Raw genomic sequence first — 19,094 nt, 5'->3', positions numbered from 1 at the left:
CGGTGGTGTAAACGGGATGACGACAAGCAAAATGACAGCTAATGTGTATAATCATGTTTTTGCATCTACAATTTGTGGTTCTGTTTTTGTGATGTAACTACCAGAGGTGATGTGTGGACGGGCCAAACACGAGGCCTGAGACGCTGGACAACTTACATCATCTGGAAATACATCTGTACTCACAGATTTCCCAGCAGCTCTGGATAGAGGATACCAAGAAAGCTGCAGATTTGAAAGCTGGTTTGCCTCCTTCATGTGATATATGGAGGAGTTAAGTGAACATGGAGGAGGGTGGGGGGATGTCTAAACCTTGACTCTGACCCTGGAAGTTGTTTATAAAGTCATTGCTCCTTGTCCTTGCTGACAACTTAAACATTTGCCAAACACATGTCACACAGACACCAAGTAAGCCACAACATCAGAACCTTTTTTTTCCTTGTGCAAAACACACTAATGCATCCATTTTATGGCTTATTAGTCGCTGTACAGCGTAGCCCTTCATCACAAGCAGGTATGTAAACAGGAAGGCAATGAGACTCAGCAGTTACAAATACTGTACAGAGCATTTTGTTATAGAAAGACACTTGACCTTTGTGGAAAACGACATGACCTTAGATCTAACAAATCAACTCTTCGTCCTCCTGGCTACTTTGATGTGTTCCATCTCAGAGGCACTTGAACTTTACCTCCTCGATTAATCTCTCCGGCCGCCCTCCGCCCTTTCTCCTCCCTCTCTCCCTACACCAAACTCCCCTCGGTCAGCACAACTCTTTATTTTCTCTTACTACAACAGTGGCAATAGAGTGCTGTCAGCCTGACAGTCCGTCCCCTCTGAAGCAGGCTTTACCCCCCTGGCTGCCCTGCCTCTGCTGCTAACCCGCTTTCCAAAGGGCAGGAAGGCCCGTCTCTGGCCCAGTGCCTGATGGGCTCCGACAGCAGTGTGTTCTGGGATTACGCCCGGTGAAAAGGGGGGCATTCCAGCACCGGCGGCCTTTGTCACAACGCGGCCACTGTTTGCTTTTGACAAGACAGCTGTTCAAAGCCCTCCCGGCCACCACGGATGGCGTTGAGGGAGAGAACCCAGGGGTGACTTCCGTTTATTGGTGGTGCCGTTGGGATGCGTGGCATCACCTCCACCTGAGGTCGCTTCAGCAGTATCTGTAGCTCCAGTCTGTGCATCCCATATAGTCATTTTTACATGATTACATTTGAGTCTTTTATTTGAGACTTTTCTATCCTGCAGCATTAAAAATACTCCCTCCATCTAGGTGCATCCTTCCTCGACCCAAACTGAACTGCTCAAGCAAGCTGAAACTGATTTATCTGTATGACTGCATGGCTTTGTCTACTGGAACATCCTTGACTTCTTCCCTCCTACCCTCATGTGTAAATGATGCTGCAATTATTTTGCTCAGGTGACCAAAGTGGCGAGGACCGGAGACTCTGGACATTTAAGTATTGGACGGGAGGTAACCAGAATCAGGGAGAGAGAGCCAGGAAATGATGATTCAGATGAGTTCCCATCTAACCTCATCAAGTGGTGTAGCTGCATTAATACACAAACAAAGGAAGATGCATGACATAACAGCTTTGCACATGCATTTACTCAATGCAATCATACTTAACTGAAATCCAGATAATGTCTAATCACAAACATTCCAGTTTAACCTATGAATCAAGTCGAGACGAGAAAATGGAAATACTCAAGTAAAGTACAAGTAGCTCAAAATTATACTATTAAAAGTACAGTACTTGAGTAAATATACTTAGTTATATTACATCATTGATGCTTCTGATGTTTGAGAACTCGCTAAAAAAAACAAAAACACTCTAGTTGTGACATGCAGAATCCTCCCTCAGCGTGGGGCCCGGGTAGTTGGTACCCCCGTTTCCCCCTCTGTGTCGTGTTGTGTGTATATATGTGTATGTTTTTGTGAAGTGTGTACTGTTATTAGCAAGTCATCCTAATGAAGGCTTGTTGCCACTGTAGGAGCAGCTGGTCGTACACAGAGGAATGATAATGAATAGACACTTTGACATGAGGACCTGAGCGACACACAGCAACACAGCTGGTACACAGCAGAGCCACAATAGTAAACACTCACACATCCTACGGTGATCATATTGAGAAAAACAATCATCAATGTCTTGTTTTTACAGATCGGGACACAATATTTCAAAGCTTTTGGTGTAACTGCAGTAAAATGAGCTTCTCTGCTTTGCAAAAAACTGAATTTACTGAATAATTTTGGTCTGTTTTGATCCTAAGTTTACTTTTTGAAACATATTTCAGTTATTTTCAAAGTGTACTTAGATTATAAAATGGCACCTTCATCTAAGAATATCACCATGTTGCTATATCACAATGCATAAAAATGAAAACGGTCAGATACTATGTAAACAAATGAATGATTAACAATCGCATCTTTCTGCAGGCGCTCACGCAAACTCCACCCTAGACATGTGGCGTCACCCGGTGGCGCTTTTGACTTCCTGCTCCACTTTAACAGAAACACAGTTTATAAAACACCTCAGACTCCCCTTATAAATGCTTTTATTGATTATGTGACTTTAATCAGAATACATGATAAGCATGGCAAAAAAATAAACATTGTGATTTTTGATCATTTAAGCTTGAATTTTGATTTCTAAAAACAATTTAAAGTGGTTCATCTCGTCATGAATGTTTCCCAGGGAAGATATATTCTGATAATAATGGGTGGGGGGTATTCCTGAAATTTCGAGTTTTTATATTCACAGCTAGTTTGTTCACATTATTTACGCTGCACAATAATTCACTCAATTACATTCTGCAGAATTCAATACAATATTTATCAATATAAACAATTTATATAAAAGCACTGAAGAACACAAAGGTACTTCAAAGAAAATAAAACAAAGTGAAGCATCTGGTGGTGGGACTGACCAGTGGAGACAGAATCATGGCACAGAAAGCTAGTCTACTGTATATACAAATTATGTGTAAGGCAAAAGTGACTTCCAAAGTGTTTTAGTACAGATGTGGAGGCAGGTCCAGGAAGTGAGCACTCACATATGAACCATACACACAAAACATTCCAGTTTTAGACATACTATATGCCGGGTTCTTGTCTTTTTTTACCAAGTAATTAATGAATTTAAAAAGCTCTTCCTCGTTTGTCAAACCACTCGTCCGTTTTACCCGAATGAGGAAAAAAATAGTGGCCAATTGTACTGATACAGATCTTTGGTGATCGAGAAAAACTGATCAAACTCTAGTGCCCGAGACCACCCACCCACTGGAGCTTGACAAAGAAAACCAACAGATTCTACCTGGACAAAGACAGCCCCTTACATCTAATGGAAAAGAATCTTCCCTGCAAAGCACCCAAGTTAACAATCACAGTTATTTTGAGGTGGAAGAATTAATTATATCAACATGTCAGTATAAAACTGAACAGGAGGAGAAAATTATGGACAAATCTGACATGGAAATGAATGGGAAATTACTCAGAAGAAAATAATACGGATAAAAAATGTCTTAAACCAGCAGTAAAAGAACACATAGTGTATTCAACAGAGGCCAGGATGGAGAGCCAAATGAGAGGAGGAGCTGTTGTCGTCTTTTGTGTCTGTAAATGTTTTTTTTTATTTGAGGTTTTTAATCTGTTGGTTTGTGTTTTGGATCTTGCCGTCCATCTTGTCCACTTTATTCATCAGAGCATCAATGGAGTCGTCCTGGTCTTCGATCTCAGACTGGAGACCAAGTCCAAGGTTCTTCAGTCTACTCAAGCCACTGCACATCTCATCTAGGTCATTAAGGAACATTGGACATTAGATAAACTGTGGACTGGTAAAAAATACTTTAAGGGATTTGATGATGTTGTAAGGCAAATTGTGGTAAATGAAATCAAAGCTTCCATCTCCTTGTGCCTTTCCTGTGACTGTGTTGTATAAAACTATATATTATGATCAGGAGAACAAGAGAAATAAAATGGTGAAAATGTTTTTTACCTAAATTATTGTCGAGGGTGCTGTGAGCCTCCTGGAGGTGTCTGTTCTGAGAGTATCCATTCTGTCTGGATGAACCGCCGTCTGTAGATGCAGAAGCTCCAAATCCTGGAACATAGAAATCAGAAATGGTAGCATCCTGTTTGTTGTGTGGTTATTATGTCATGCTGAGGTTCTTGTGCAAACTCTTACCTCCTGTCTCCAACTTTCTTAGATTGGGGTGGCTGGCTTGGTACTTATCTTCGTGTTCTCTGCTGCTGGACATGGCATTCTGTAATCTGAGAAAGTCAGATAAGCATTGTTCAGCCATTTAGTGAAGGACAGTCAATGACGAGAAGCTGGAAAAGGCAAAAGCACGATTTTTTACGGTAGAATTACTTAATTCTGAATTAATTCTGAGTCATTGTTATGATGGGTTTGTTGTAAAATAATCTCCAACTTGGCTCCAGAAATCTCAATTACATAGAAGGGATCTGTATACAACATGAAGACATTTAGTTACTGTTGAGGCAATGGATCATAGATTACACAGACACATTAAACAGATCTAACAGTGTCTGTCTGGTTGTAACTTACTCTTCATCAGACTTTGTTTCAAACTCTAGGGAAGAGGTGATCCTTACAACTCAAAAAATATATACCAATATCATAGGTATACTTAAGCAATAGATGTATAAAAGATCTGCCTGATGCATAACTGACAGGTAAAATAAGGTTTGGGGTGGAAGACACTGCTCCTTTCCTCTAAACTTAGGTGGGTGAGGTACTACTACATCTGAGCCTAAAGCCTTTCGTTTGTGACAATGTACTAAAAAATATTTCTAAGAATATAGGAGTGAATCTCACCTGTCGCTGGCCTCGTAAGCCTTTGGCTCCTCAGGTGGTGGCTTTGTCTCTGGCTTGCCCTTGAAGTAATTGACAAGGCCGCCCCACACACTCTTGATACCGTTAATGTGCTTCTGGCTGGTCTTCAGGTCCTGATCCATGTTGTCCATCATCTTGTCGGCCCTTTTCAGAACCTCACCCTGTCGCATCAGCTCCTACAGAGACAGAGAGAGAGAGAGAGAGAGAGAGAGAGAGAGAGAGAGACAGAGAGAGAGAGAGAGAGAGACAGAGAGAGAGAGAGAGAGAGAGAGAGAGAGAGAGAGACAGAGAGAGAGAGAGAGGAGAATGAGATTACAATGACATTACAAGAATGTTTTTGTTGACTGTCACTCTCTCAGAGACAATATATTTCTTTGTGCAGCAGGCTAAAGCTGATTAGTTTGACATACCTCTGCAGTTTCCACACCCATCTTCTCTGATTCATAGATGAGGCCGAGGGAACGGTAGGTGCTGTCCACGGCAGACTTAGCTGTACGCATCACTTCGTGCTGGAGGTGCCTCTGTCTCCTCTCCGCTTCACTCAACCCATCATCGGGGTCGTCATCGAACCCCCTACTTTTAGGCTTAAAATCTTCCTCATCGTCATCATCTGCAAACGGGTTGTGGGTTTTAGGGTAGGCCATCTGTGGGGAAGACACACACAAAATACATTTTGACGGTCTTCTAGCCATTTTCCAGAGCTTTCGACCTTATGTCATCACCATCATCAACTATTTCTAAAGTAAAGAATTAACTTTCACACTCAACAGAGTTTTGTTTCTGTGAACAGCTGGACAGTGGGGACTATGCTTGAAATGGGAACAAAATTAATCTTTTTTTATTGATTAACAGAAGATTAAGTAATAGGTTTCAGTTTTGCTAATCAATTAACTTTAATAATCTATCGATCAAGAGTTGCTTATCTTCATTTTATATCACTACAAATGAAAAAGAATGAAATATGGGTTGCTGGTCACAGTAGTCAGGTAAGAAATTATACAATTTACTATATTTTTGGGCTCTGGTAGCTTGCAATTATCAGCTTTTGACATTTCACAAACTATCTGGATGTCTACTCAATTGATAGATAAAGAATACACGAATCAACTCTAAAAATAATGCCAGCTTAGTTGAATTGAATATATCGTGGTGTACAAATATGGAACACCAAAATACATGTTATCAAGAGCTCGTTATCCTTAGAACATTTTAAAAGGAAATTATCATCACATTTAATTAATGATGTCTAATTATCTTTTGATATGTTTAGATGTATTTTCTTTTCTTCTGTTCTGTTTTTTTATATGTATTTCATTGTTTTTATTGAATTGTTTTCCACTGTTCGGTTAGGTTTTTCTGCACATTTTGTGTACATCTTGTTGTTGTTTAACTTTTGTTGTATTTTTACAATTATGTTAGTTTAGATCTTTCTTCCTTTTTTGTTATTGTTTTTTTTCTCCTGGGGTTGGAAGTTCTTTGTATAAGCCTTAGTGGCTTCTTGACCTCTCCTGACACATTTCTTTTTTTTTTTTCATTGACTGGATTTTGTGCAGTTTTATATATGTGCAAATAAATAAAAAAATAAAAAAATAAATCCCTACAATAAAAAATAGCTTTTTGATTGTTAGCTTCAACTACCCACAACTTCTACACAATAAAAGAGTTATGAGCAATGGAGAGAGTCTGTTAAAATGTATAACACTATCTTATCATCTGCTAAAACACCCACTGGGTCATATTAACGACATGTTATTGACACTATTGCTACAATAGTTGTGTTTGAAGTGTTAGAGTTAGTTACAGGGTGTTGGCAGGCTGGCTGGTCAACTGGTGACTAACGTTAATCAGCGAGGATTGAAATCTAACCAGCTATATAAACCACACCCATGAGACAATAAAACACAGCGCTGTGACAACACTGACGACTTCTTCTGGTAGAATAGATGATAGCTGAAATAAAACTGCGAAAAAGTCATAGTTATTATCAAGATTATCAATTTAACAGACAAACCTTTACCGTTAGAGATGTGGCCGTTTGTTGTTGCTGCTGAATCAGCTGACTGTTAGTAGCAGAACACTTCCTGTCACGTTTTAGTGACGTCAACGCGTACTGTCCTGCGCAACAAAAAACGCATATATTGAGGTCATTTTTTTCTAAAATAAAGCACTTTTTTTTTATTTCCCTTCCTTCGTTCATGTTTTTTTTAATTTTTTAATTTAATTTATTTATTTTTTTTTTAAATTTCAAAATGACAGTATACATATTAACAGCAGAAAACATTCAAATTATATACATACAGAAGAAGCATAGCGAAAACATAAACAAAGAGCTGTGCCAAACATAAAAGGACAACAGAAATTAAACAAAACCAACATAAAATTAAAAAACAAAAAAAATACAGTAATGCATTTTTTCTTATTAATTTAATTTTCATTCTCATGAAGTTCCACATTCACAAGTGTAAATTTACAAAAAAAAAAGCCTAATTTCGTTGTATTTATGAAAGAAATGGAATTATATCTGTCAACAATTTCTTCCTCACAAAACAAAAAAGCAATGAAAACAATGAATGTATGCAATATCTTTAAAGTTTTTAAGGGAAATTATTGTCATACTCTTGCATGGTCTTTTTTTTATTATTATTATTTATTTATTTATTTTTATTGTGTTTTTTTTTCATTTTATGTTGGTTTTGTTTCATTTCTGTTGTCCTTTTATGTTTGGCACAGCTCTTTGTTTATGTTTTCGCTATGCTTCTTTTGTATGTAAATGTTTTTAATGTTTTCTTCTGTTACTATGTATACTGTCATTTTGAAATAATAATAATAATATATATATATATTTATATATATATATATTCTATGAACGGCTAATCCTGCGCAACAAAAACGCATATATTGAGGTTATTTTTTTTTCTTCTAAAATAGAGCACTTAAACATGGAACTAGGCAAAATAGTGTATTGTTTACCTGTCTCGTTCATTAAAATTGTTTTTTTCTAAATGTTTAAATAAAACCATAGTCTGTTTGAATACAACGTCACTATTGTACCTGCAAAGCGCTCGTTAGTAGTGATGGGAAAACCGGCTCTTTTTAGTGAGCCAGATCATTTGGCTCAGCTCACCAAGAAGAGCCGGCTCTTTCGGCTCCCAAACGGCTCTTCGTTTTACCACTTCTGCCTTTTATAATTCAGCCACATTTAACTTTAGCTGTTTTAACCTATGATTAGTATGTGTGCACATATATCACTTAAACTATTCAATATAATTATACTAAACCTAATAATTTCCAGAATATCATAATTTTACATGCTGCTTCGACTGTCACTCATCTTGTCTGCTATTCGCACACCGCACTCCTCTCTCTCTTTCTCTCCTCTTCTCCCTCCTGCTCTGTACCTGCGCGCGCCTCCCTGCTTGATGGTATGATCCTTGTCTGTCATCACCTGATTGGTCGCACGGACGTCAATAACACAACATTCAGTCACAGTCAGTGCATGGAGTGTCCGTGATTAATTAAAGGGACTGTTTGTAACTTTCAGAATGTCTTGTTAACAGCGACACCTGTGGCCGTTACGTCAACGAAAGCGTCAGCGTCGGGTTCACGCTTTTGCTCGATCTACATAGACATGAACGAGCATCGCTCAAAACAGTGAGGCGACACACGTCAGCTAAAACCACAATATCACTCTATATTTCAGCTGCTTGGCAGTAATGTTAGCTGACCAGACGAAGGTCTCTCCATGAATCAATGCTGATCCTAATGTTGGCTTTTCCTGCTTCAGCCCCGGAGGCTGAAGTAGGAAGAGAAACGTTATGGTCTCCGACCGCAGCCGGAAGAAGACACCGGCACCCGGTTGGAGACGATAACGTTTCTCGCTGCGGAGCCCCGTCACTTCACAAGACACGGGAAACCTCTGTTGGTCTGGAGGAGCTGCAGCATTTATTTCTGCACAAACGTTCACTGTACATTCACTAGATATTCTCAGAGCTAAACTAACTCTTTTGCAGTGTGTAGTGAGCGCGCATGCTCGTTTAGAGGTGGAGGGAGAACGAGCGCAGTGTGTGACTAAAGGCAAGCATGCAGATGAGCAGAGGAGCAGAGACTCCAGCTCTGGTGACCAAAGCTACGGTCTCCGCCGCGTACTACTACCGCCGCCAACACTGTTTTGCAAGACGGGCTTCACTAGATATAACTTTGCAGTTTTGGTGCTTCCGTGTAGTTTGTGTTGGAGTCTGATGGTACGTGTCCACAGGGAGTCTGAACAGCGTAGCCACGCGCGAGCATGCATATGCGAGCGCGCATTGGAAACTGACCCGGTAAATTTATACGTGTAAAAAGCTATAAACAGTCCCTTTAATTAAAAAAAAAAAAAAAAAACGGCTCTCGGACGGGAGTCGGCTCTTTGAACCAGCTCGTTCGTAACCGACACATCCCTACTCGTCCGGTTTGTCCGTGCTGAGTTTCCGTACTGCGGCTCCAGCGGCTCTCTGCTCGCCTGTTTCCTGCTGGATCTCTGCTCGTCTGATGTAGAGAGGTAAACATGTCCGTAATGGGAGGCGGAACGAGAGGCTTTTACTTCAACACAGTCCTGTCTCTGGCTCGCTCTCTAGCTGCCCACCGTCCAGCGCCGGTCGAGAAGGTGAGCAGTGATCTCAAGGCAGTTAATGTGTGTTAATTAGTCAACGTTAGGACTCCGCTTTTGTTCAGGATGTAGATCTCTGTAGCTTCCGCACACTCAGAGGCTTCAGCCAAGCCAACATTTGACAGGTGTGTCTGTAGTTATGAATCAATAAAGCTGGGTTTTTCCTCCTGTAATAGAAGAAGAAGAGAGTAATGCAGGAGAAATGTGGTTCCTGTTGCTGCTGTTGCTGCATCAGTATCAGATCAGTGAGGGTTGATCAGTGCTGCTGCAGTCAAACAGGTTGATAGAGAGAAAGATCACAGTGAGCCCTGTTTAACATGATAGACCAGCACTGTGGCAGAGATACCAACCTGTTGCAGGGATGGGAAGGTCTAAATGAATCCGTTTTATTTGGCAAATACAGGAAGATTAGTGAAAAAGAGCTGTGAGCATCAAACAACATATACAGGAACATATAGATTCAAGATTCAAGCCCTTTATTTTCATTGTGTAGTACAACGAAATTAGATTGTGACAATCCCATAGGTGCTAAAAAAGATAATACAACAAAAAAAAGAGATAATGCAATATATAAATATAAAAAATATATAAAAGATAATACAATATCAAATATAAAAATACAATATGTATATTGATGAGATGACAGTTTTGCCAGATTATTGCACAATATAGATAAGATAAGATAAGATAAGATATTCCTTTATTAGTGGGAAAATGTTCAGTGTACAGCAGCAAAGGGGATAGTGCAAAAAACAAGATGCATCAGCTAACACAGTAAAAAAGAGCTAAACAAAGTGTAACAAAATATGAACCATTTAAATAGAAGGAAGTATAAAAAATAGGAGCAGTATATACAGTATTGATAATAAACAGACTATTAACAAAATTGCACAAGTAGAAAATGATATTGCACAGTGAGAATTACACCTGAGTAGAACTGATAGACAGTTGTTGTACAGTAAAGTGCAGTTCTTGTCTATCAGATAGATAGATAGATAGATAGATAGATAGATGTACTTTATTGATCCCAAATTGGAAAATGATTGTGTTACAGCAGCAGGTTATCCAGGCAATGCACAGGAACAGTTCATAAAATGTACATGTCAACACTAGAGAAATAGATCCATAGAATACAAAATATAAAGAATATTGGAATACACTATAGATATACCAGACTACTACTACAAAAAAATCTAATTATAAACATAGAATAACCCACTATATACATGAACAAGTGTGCAGTAACATACTATATACATTAGCAAAGTGTGCAAGATACTATATACATTATTAATATCAAGGCAATCATTAGCACTGTCACTGAGTAAGATGAGATGAGATGAGATGAGATGAGATGAGATGAGATGAGATGAGATGAGATGAGATAAAACTTTATTAATCCCAATGAAATTCTTGTGCCAGAGATTGCTCAAAATTACAACAAGTTCAAATGTATAAAATAAGACAGTACTATTTCTAGCACCGCCTAAAATTAGTTATTAAGATAAGTAAAATAAGAAAGATAAAGTAAGCTAAAATACTGAAATATGGTATAGAGTATTGCTGATTTATGGAGCATAATTATGTAATGTCCAATTGACACTGAAATGACCTTGATAGCAACATGCAGCAAACGTTATTCATCACTAGGAGGGATATAGACCCACAAGGTAGGAGGAACAAAACAGACTAGTAGAAAATATGTACAAATAATAAAAAAAAGTTAGGAAGGTATATACGACATGTAACCCAAGAGCAAATGTAATTTGTGTGCAAAACCAATAGTGTACTTTCCTGATATTCCTGGTATAACTCAGTATTAGAACATGCAATCACTCTCAAACAGGTCTTTTAATACAACACAATTTAATCTAATCTGTCTGATCTCTGTCACCTGTGTATTTCAAGATCCTAATCCATGATCTCTTTGTGCTCTTTCAGGTCCAGAAGCTACAATGTATGTGTCCAGTGGAAGTCCGCGGTGTGTTCACTCTGGATGTGCGGCGCAGAGATGCTGTTATTGCGTTGGCTGTGTTTCTGGTGGAATCTGGTTTACAGGTGGGTGTCGAGGTCGAGCTGCTGAGCCCTTTTTAACACAGTGGGTGGGTTACATCATCACTTTAAAACATTAGAGCTGTCTTACTGGCAGTTAATGGATAATATAGTTTAAGATCCAAACATTGCACAATTTAGAGTGTTAGAAATTCTTAGTTTTAGTATATAAGGACTATTAGTCTGCTTTTGCTTCCGGCCTCTCAGCAGGACTATATATCAGCATGATAAGCTTATTCCCATAATCTGATTAAACTGGCGATTAGACATGCAGCCGGCCGTGTAAGCCTCTAACCTCATCACAATGAGACACAGTGTGGAAAGCAACCCTGCCCTCTGATTTAGTAGGGGCGGCAGCTTCACTTCTCAGTGTTTAAATATTATCTTTGACCCAGATTTGATTGTGTGTCCGTTATTAACAATACCTCACATTTTGTGATTTATCAGTGGCTTGTCAGGCAAACAAAAGTGCCTCTCTGTGCCAACAAGTGCAGTTGTTTGTGGTGTGTAATGATTTGCTTCACTCCGGCAGCACAAAGACCTGCTTGTTTCCTACTTGCTGAGCCTATTGAGAGGGCTGCCACGGGTCCAATGGATCGAAGAGAGCTCGGGGAAGAAAGGAAAGGGTGAGAACAATCCTCTTATAGTGGGTGTTAGAAAAGGGTTACATGTCTGCCATAATGCAAACAAGCTCAGAGAAGGACTCACCTGTGCTGTTCGGAGGCATCGAGGCAAAGGTGAGTCCGGTCAGCTCACAATCAGTGCTCCTATAACTAGGACAGGAGGAGGAACAGTTCTCTGTTTGCCTGCTACCAGCCACACATGTTCCCCTGTTTCATCCAGTGTGTCTGAAGTGAGTTATTCTTCAGGTTTATCTTTTTAGGTTAGGTTAATTGTTGACTCTAAATTGCCCGTAGGTGTGAATGTGAGTGTGAATGGTTGTCTGTCTCTATGTGTCAGCCCTGTGATGGACTGGCGACCTGTCCAGGGTGTACCCCGCCTTCGCCCAATGTCGGCTGGGATCGGCTCCAGCCCCCCCGCGACCCCTAACGGGATAAACGGTTGCAGATGGATGGATGGATGGATGGTTTATCTTTTTTAAATATTTTTTTGGGGGCTTTTTTTGCCTTTATTTGACAGAGATAGTGATAGTCTTAAAAGGGGGATAGTGAGGGGAACAAAGGGCCGTGGGTTGGATTCGAAAACCGGGCCGCTGCAGCAAGGACGCGGCTTTCGGTACATGGAGTGCCCCCACCCCCTTATCCCTTCGGTAATGTCATGCCTTTGTGTTCACTTCATGACTCAATTCCTGTGTACTGGAATATTGTTTGGGTTCAAATATTATCTGTCTTTGCTTTGATGATTAAGACAATTGAGTAAATGCACGTGCATTGATGTTATGTCATGCATCTCCCTTTGTTTGTGTATTTAATGCAGTTACACCACTTGATGATTAAAGGGGAAGTTCATCTCAAATAGAGTATTTTTGTTTTAGTGGAATTTCCTGGCTCGCTGTTCCTAATTCTGGTTACCTTGCGTTCGATGTGTAAATGTCCATAGTCTCCAGCCTGAGCCACTTTGGTCACCTAAACAGTGGGGCCTTTTGTTTTACAATTTACTTGCTGTAACAGTGCACTTATAATATTTGTAGTCATTCTCACTCATTTTTAATACTATCTCAAGATATATTGAGAGTGTTGATAGCCATCCACAAAATGGCCCTTCTTGCTGCACACATATCTGACATATAACTGTAGTTATTTGTGTTTTTTGTCATTTTTCAGAGTTTCTCCCGGTTGCAGAAAACTTCAGCTACTGTCTAGTGACTCTTTTGTCAGACGTGGCTCAGAGGGACCCAGACTCCCGACCAGAGGTCAGCTTAAAAAGTGGTGATAATATATCATTCTTAGGTCAGGCTGCATTGCAGTGAAGTGCTAATTTGTTGTTTCCCCTTCCAGGTCTTGAACGCTATCATGGAGGTCATGCAGTCATTGCAGGACATGTGCCAAACACCTGATAATCATGACAAAGGTACACACACATACACACACATAAAGGCAACTACTGTAACAACAGTCCTTCAAAACAAAGAAAGCTTCATAGCTGCTCTCTTGCCTCCAGTCTACTTGTGCAGGTACGTCGTCCCCAGCCTGCTCGGCATGACTCGGGCATTCGGCCGCTACAGCTACACAGACGAAGCCCTGCTGTCCAAGCTGTTCCCCAAAGACTCGCCCCAGGCCCACTGCGTCACCGAGGAAACGGAGGGAGTGCGCCGCAGATCCTTCAACGACTTCCGTTCCATCATGCCGTCCTCGTTGCTCACAGTGTGCCAGAGTGACAGTCTGCGCAGATCCACCAACCTGGACCCCTCTGGACCGGTGTGTATATGTTCTAATAGAGCTGATTGCCCAGGTTTGTCTACGTTGTAATAGAGCTGATTGGATTCAAGACATGTTTAAGACAATTAGAGGTGGCTGCAGAGTTATAATCTCACATGCTTTGTGATTTTATTTTACTAAAAAGTCAGTAATTTTCTCTGATTTTGTTATGTGTAGTTAGAGGTTAATGAAATGTTCTGTCTCATAGGTCTTCACAGATCAAGGAGGCCACTCCCCCTGCTCTCCTACAACCCCTGGCCCACATTACTTTGAAGGTAAAACTCAAGCTCCTTTGATTAGATTTGTTTTTGCCAATGTACAGTTATAATCTGTCAGCTCGTCGTAGCTTATCATGAGCCATCAACATTATGTAATAACTAGGTACTTGCATATTTCTTATCTGCACTTGTATGTATCCTAAATGAATGATATTTATTGGGGTACACTGCAGACATAACCTCCCATGCTGTAATAATACAGTGAAAGTGTTTTAATTTGGGTGAAACTTATGTTGCGTTCAGTGTTTTATGTCCTGTGGTTTCTCTCATTTCAGGCGCCTACGTCCCCGACAGCAACACCGTAGATCCTGAATACTATTTCTCTACAGTCAGCTCCAGTTTCTCAGTGTCTCCTCTCTTCATGGGAGATGAGAACGAGGTGGAGGTTCCCGTTGAGCTGCTCCGACAGCTCCTGGGCATGGTACAGTAGAGAACACTACCCGTTTACCAAGATACAGCTTCCTGTATAACGTATGTTGCATCTTTACCAGTGGTTGTGTCCATTTACAGGTGAAGAAGTTTGTTTCCGACTCGTTTTTGAAAACTCTGGACGCCACTATGACGGAGGTTACAGAGGTAACTATCAAACCACTGTCTGTACAAAATAAAAATGTAAATGGTAAAATTAAAGTTAAATTTATGCCATTATCAGTTAAATAATCTTCCGTCCTTGTCTCTTCTAGTCTAATTCTGGAACCAGCCTCTATTACAAAACCTTCAGTGACACTCTCTATGTGTGCGTGTTCAAAATGCTGCGGGATACACTATACTACATGAAAGGTAAACCATCATAAATAGCTTATTATGTAACAGTCCTGCAATTATTGTTGTATATTGTGGTCTATTCAATAGACTACTTTGTTAACTTTTCATACTCTGTTTCTCAGACTTGCAGCCAGCCTTTGTACGACAAGTGCACGACTTCGTGCTGGAGCAGTTCAGCAGCAGTCAGTCGGAGCTGCAGCGGGTACTTCACGACACGGGGGGGCTGCCGGTGGAACAGAGCCCTCTCAAGCTTCGTTGCCAAGCCAACGCCGCCTGCGTGGACCTCATGGTGTGGGCTGTCAAAGACGAGCAAGGTAATCGATTGTAGCAGAGCGAGAGCAGAACGTCGTGTTCGGATGTCCTCATCAGATACTGGAGGTGTTTATCTAATCTGGTTGCATCACCTTTTTCCTTCCCGGTGTCTTTGTTTTTTTTCAGGAGCTGAGAATTTATGCACCAAACTGTCCGAGAAGCTGCAGTCGAAAACCTCCAGTAAAGTCATCATTGCACACATGCCCCTGCTCATCTGCTGCCTACAGGTAGAATACTGCAGGGTAGACTACGATATCTGCTCAAATAGAAGTGAAATATTACTCAAGAGTATCAGGTATCCTGGTGATTACCTTGTTTTGAAGCTGAACCAGACCTGTGTTGCAAGTCATACGTTTCTATCATTTATGGGGTATTCATTTTAATGTTCTCTGGTTGTCTGTTTCAGGGCCTCGGCCGTCTGTGTGAGAGGTTTCCAGTAGTCGCTCACTCTGCCACAACCACTCTCAGGGACTTCCTGGTAGTTCCTTCCCCTGTTCTCATAAAACTCTACAAGTATCACAGCCAGTACACAGGTACACAATATTTATTTATCATTTACTATTTGAGGTATACCTGTAACTCCTGATTGAAACTGAAATGTTGTTGATTTTGTGATATTTAACCAATTTAAAATGTATATTTCACCATTTAAACAAAATATAACATCCTAAAAATTAGAATATATCTACGATACATCCAACAGGAACCTTCTTATCCTACATACAGCACATGATTAGAGCCGACAGTAAATGGGACAGAAGTGGTGTAACTGATGATGCAGTGACAAATATAGATCAATAGCAGTTGTCACATTCGTCTCTCATCCACTATTGATCTGAACAGAGTGTTCACTGATGAGCTGCTGCAAATACAGACGATAGAAAATGCAGTTCAGGTTCTTTCACAGTGTGCTGCTTTTTCATAGATTAGCTGCTAATTTGTCAGATCCTAAAATATAACTCTAATTCTTTAGAAGTGGCACTACAATCAGACTTTTTCTTTTCTGTGCAGGATCATATTTAATACAATGTTTTAAATTGTAATAGATCTAAAACCTGCTTGTTTTAAATGCTCTGTTTGTTGTTTCTGTCTTTGTGCTGTTATCACTCTGTTTTTTTTTAATTAAGGCACAGGAGAAATTAGGATAAATGTGACCAATGAGCACTCTCAGTCCACCTTCAACCTCCTGTCAAACAGGAAAGACCAGCCGTCCATGTACGAGCAGCTCAGAGACATTTCTATTGACAACATCTGCAGGTCAGACACAAACACCTGGCACAGCTGTGTGATTAGAAGATACGATTTTAATGTGTTTTTTTAAACTGTCATTGTTCATCCGTGTGTGTGCATTTCCTATCTCTCAGATGTCTGAAAGCTGGTCTGACCATGGACCACGAGATAGTGAAGGCCTTCCTGTCCATTCTGTCCAACCGGCTCTACATTTCACAGGAGAATGACAAGTGAGCAACATTTCTACAACATTCAAAGTCCCTTTGTGCCCTGTATTCATGGCTATTTTCAAGTCTTTGACACAACAGCTACTCTAAAAATAAATTGTCTCTCTGCCAGGGACGCTCATCTGATCCCAGATCACACCATCCGAGCGCTGGGCCACATTGCGGTGGCTCTGCGAGACACTCCTAAAGTCATGGAGCCCATCCTGCAAATCTTCCAACAGAAGTTCTGCCAGCCTCCATCACAGCTGGACGTGCTCATCATCGACCAGCTGGGCTGCATGGTCATTACAGGAAATGTGAGTTCAAAGACTCAATGGTGACACATTTTTAGAGCATCTTGCCTGCATGGTTGAAAAGGGATATCAGGGCATCACATACTCACCAGGGGAATGTGTAAACCATTGCTATACTTGGAGGATTTATTTCATAATAACGGTGTTATATTAGACTTACATTTTTTTTATTACAGTTGCTTAAATAGAAGCAATGTAATCCCTTTTCTCTGAACCCAGAGGGGCTGACACACTGTAATTTATTACCGGAAACCTGCTGTTTACTGGCTCATTACAGTGTGCATTAAGAGTAGGCTCCAGTATTCTAGCTCACAACCCCTTGGGGTGTAATGGGATGTTCTTTGACAGCCAGTGTACCCAGAGTGTGCTAGACTACATTTAGGACCGGAAAAGGATCTGAGCTTATACAGCAGATACAGATCTCTTATAAAATGCCTTCCCCTGAAATAATGGGTAAAATTGTAAATGTTCATTTTATCTTGAGTTTAACCTGTTGGTGCCTACACCGTCTTACTCTCCTGTTTGTCTCTATATCGTAGCAATACATCTACCAGGAGGGGTGGAACCTGTTCCAGCAGATCAGCGTGACGGCCAGCTCAGTGGTCTACTCCGCTACCAAAGACTACAGAGATCACGGCTACAGGTCAGCACCTGCTCTTACCAGTGTTGTAGTCAAAAACACCTAAACAGAGACCAAGACTTTGAGGGGTTGAGACCAAGTCAAGTCCACACCAGTGCGAGTCCCACACTATATGACACACATAGGATAAAATGTGGAACATGCTAACCATAGATACTCCTAAAATGTATCTGAAAGATCCACATTCCCATAAAAACACCCACAGAAAACAAATTAACGTTCCTCTTTATTCACCTCTTGTATTACCATATACAGTGTATATGTGTATCTATAAGTGTACCATGAGAAATGTCTTGATAAAATAATCAAAAGGCATTGCAGAAGTGATTTTATGTGTGGGAAGGAATTTTCATTTGTTTTCTATGAACAATCACAGTAATGATGTTACCAAATCAATCAGACGATGCACAGGCTATTCAGTGATGTCCACACAGTTGTGGTCTAGACCGGTCTTGCTATGAAATCCTGAGTCTCCTTTTTCTGAGACCAAGACAAGACCGAGTAAAAATGTGAATGATACCGAGACGAGACCGAGACCTTCAGAAAGTGGTCTTGAGACCGATCTCGAGTATGGCAACACTGGCTCTTACCCTGTTCACAGAATGACCAGCTGCACCAGCGGACTGTTGTCGTCTAGAAGCACGAAATGTAGTTTGGAGAAAGTTAATAATTGTTCCACTTTGCTCACTCCTACCAAGTAGTCACCAGTAGTAGATTACAGTAGTGATGCACATTCCCCTAAATTGTGTTACATCATGTGTTCTGTTATATTTGATGAATTGAAGTTGATAAAGAACTACCTACAGGAAATACATCTTATCAGTCGTGTTTACATTCATGGCTATGTTTAACTGTGTTTAACTGTTCCCTTCATCTATACAAGGCACTGCTCTCTGGCAGTGATCAATGCTCTGGCCAACATCGCAGCCAACCTGCAGGGGGAGCAACTGGTGGACGAGCTGATGGTGAACCTTTTAGAGCTGTTTGTCCAGCTGGGCCTGGAAGGAAAGCGAGCCAGCGAGAGGGCCTCAGACAAGGGACCAGCTCTGAAGGTACGTGCTGAAATGCACGAGCATCTAAACACAACAGGAAATTGATAAGTGCGATGCTGATAATGGCTCCTTATCTCCCGTAGGCATCAAGTAGTGCTGGAAATCTTGGCGTCCTCATTCCAGTGATTGCTGTGGTGAGTATGTGATGTCTGTACAAAGAGCAACAAGATTTTAAAATACCCACACAGAGGACAGTTAAATGATCTACAGTATCTGAGTGCCTCAGATGGATCCAAACGGTTAGTTAGCATTTAACTCCATCGACAAATATTTACCATGTTAGCTGCAGTACAAACATCTGTGTCACCAGATCACTGCTGAATGTTGTTACAATTGCACAACCTAGTTTTTTCTTAAAATACATTATT

General features: G+C 40.6%; 2 protein-coding genes across 4 annotated transcripts in view; one reads left to right on the top strand and one right to left on the bottom strand.

Moving 5' to 3' along the window:
* Nucleotides 1-2,537: 2,537 nt before the first annotated feature.
* Nucleotides 2,538-7,008, bottom strand: snap29 (synaptosome associated protein 29). 2 transcript variants are annotated; one of them, XM_037778617.1, is made up of 6 exons: nucleotides 6,866-7,008; nucleotides 5,265-5,498; nucleotides 4,837-5,030; nucleotides 4,183-4,268; nucleotides 3,994-4,098; nucleotides 2,538-3,788 (listed from the first exon to the last, which is right to left on the bottom strand). In XM_037778617.1, the coding sequence occupies exons 2-6, from the start codon at nucleotides 5,496-5,498 to the stop codon at nucleotides 3,628-3,630; spliced, it is 780 nt and encodes a 259-aa protein (XP_037634545.1). In that variant the 5' UTR covers nucleotides 6,866-7,008; the 3' UTR covers nucleotides 2,538-3,627. The 2 variants fall into 2 exon arrangements, with proteins under 2 accessions (XP_037634545.1, XP_037634546.1); XM_037778618.1 differs by having other exon boundaries at nucleotides 6,872-6,974.
* Nucleotides 7,009-9,186: 2,178 nt separating this feature from the next.
* Nucleotides 9,187-19,094, top strand: part of pi4kab (phosphatidylinositol 4-kinase, catalytic, alpha b) — a 31,478-nt gene continuing 21,570 nt past the window's right edge. For both annotated transcript variants that reach the window (XM_037777567.1, XM_037777566.1), the window contains exons 1-19: nucleotides 9,187-9,496; nucleotides 11,441-11,557; nucleotides 12,084-12,177; nucleotides 13,336-13,424; nucleotides 13,510-13,582; nucleotides 13,673-13,929; nucleotides 14,138-14,204; nucleotides 14,483-14,628; nucleotides 14,718-14,783; nucleotides 14,891-14,987; nucleotides 15,095-15,286; nucleotides 15,411-15,511; nucleotides 15,691-15,817; nucleotides 16,412-16,541; nucleotides 16,649-16,744; nucleotides 16,854-17,037; nucleotides 17,574-17,677; nucleotides 18,558-18,726; nucleotides 18,810-18,860. In XM_037777567.1, coding sequence (XP_037633495.1) covers nucleotides 9,398-9,496; nucleotides 11,441-11,557; nucleotides 12,084-12,177; nucleotides 13,336-13,424; nucleotides 13,510-13,582; nucleotides 13,673-13,929; nucleotides 14,138-14,204; nucleotides 14,483-14,628; nucleotides 14,718-14,783; nucleotides 14,891-14,987; nucleotides 15,095-15,286; nucleotides 15,411-15,511; nucleotides 15,691-15,817; nucleotides 16,412-16,541; nucleotides 16,649-16,744; nucleotides 16,854-17,037; nucleotides 17,574-17,677; nucleotides 18,558-18,726; nucleotides 18,810-18,860 — 2,259 coding nt within the window. In that variant the 5' untranslated portion in view covers nucleotides 9,187-9,397. The remainder of the gene's footprint in view (nucleotides 9,497-11,440; nucleotides 11,558-12,083; nucleotides 12,178-13,335; nucleotides 13,425-13,509; nucleotides 13,583-13,672; nucleotides 13,930-14,137; nucleotides 14,205-14,482; nucleotides 14,629-14,717; nucleotides 14,784-14,890; nucleotides 14,988-15,094; nucleotides 15,287-15,410; nucleotides 15,512-15,690; nucleotides 15,818-16,411; nucleotides 16,542-16,648; nucleotides 16,745-16,853; nucleotides 17,038-17,573; nucleotides 17,678-18,557; nucleotides 18,727-18,809; nucleotides 18,861-19,094) is intronic.

The sequence above is a fragment of the Sebastes umbrosus genome, chromosome 8, assembly GCF_015220745.1.
Source record: "Sebastes umbrosus isolate fSebUmb1 chromosome 8, fSebUmb1.pri, whole genome shotgun sequence".
In the NCBI taxonomy this organism is placed as follows: domain Eukaryota; kingdom Metazoa; phylum Chordata; class Actinopteri; order Perciformes; family Sebastidae; genus Sebastes; species Sebastes umbrosus.
The sequence above is the reverse complement of the archived record's forward strand: the minus strand, read 5'-3'. Positions and strand labels throughout refer to the sequence as shown.

Excerpts from the sequence above, each read along its gene's own strand:
- snap29 (XM_037778617.1), bottom strand. The coding sequence starts at position 5,498 with ATGGCCTACCCTAAAACCCACAACCCGTTTGCAGATGATGACGATGAG. Across the intron at positions 5,031-5,264 it reads TGGGTGTGGAAACTGCAGAG|GAGCTGATGCGACAGGGTGA; the intron begins GTATGTCAAACT and ends CTGTCTCTGTAG. Across the intron at positions 4,099-4,182 it reads AAGAAAGTTGGAGACAGGAG|GATTTGGAGCTTCTGCATCT; the intron begins GTAAGAGTTTGC and ends TCTATGTTCCAG.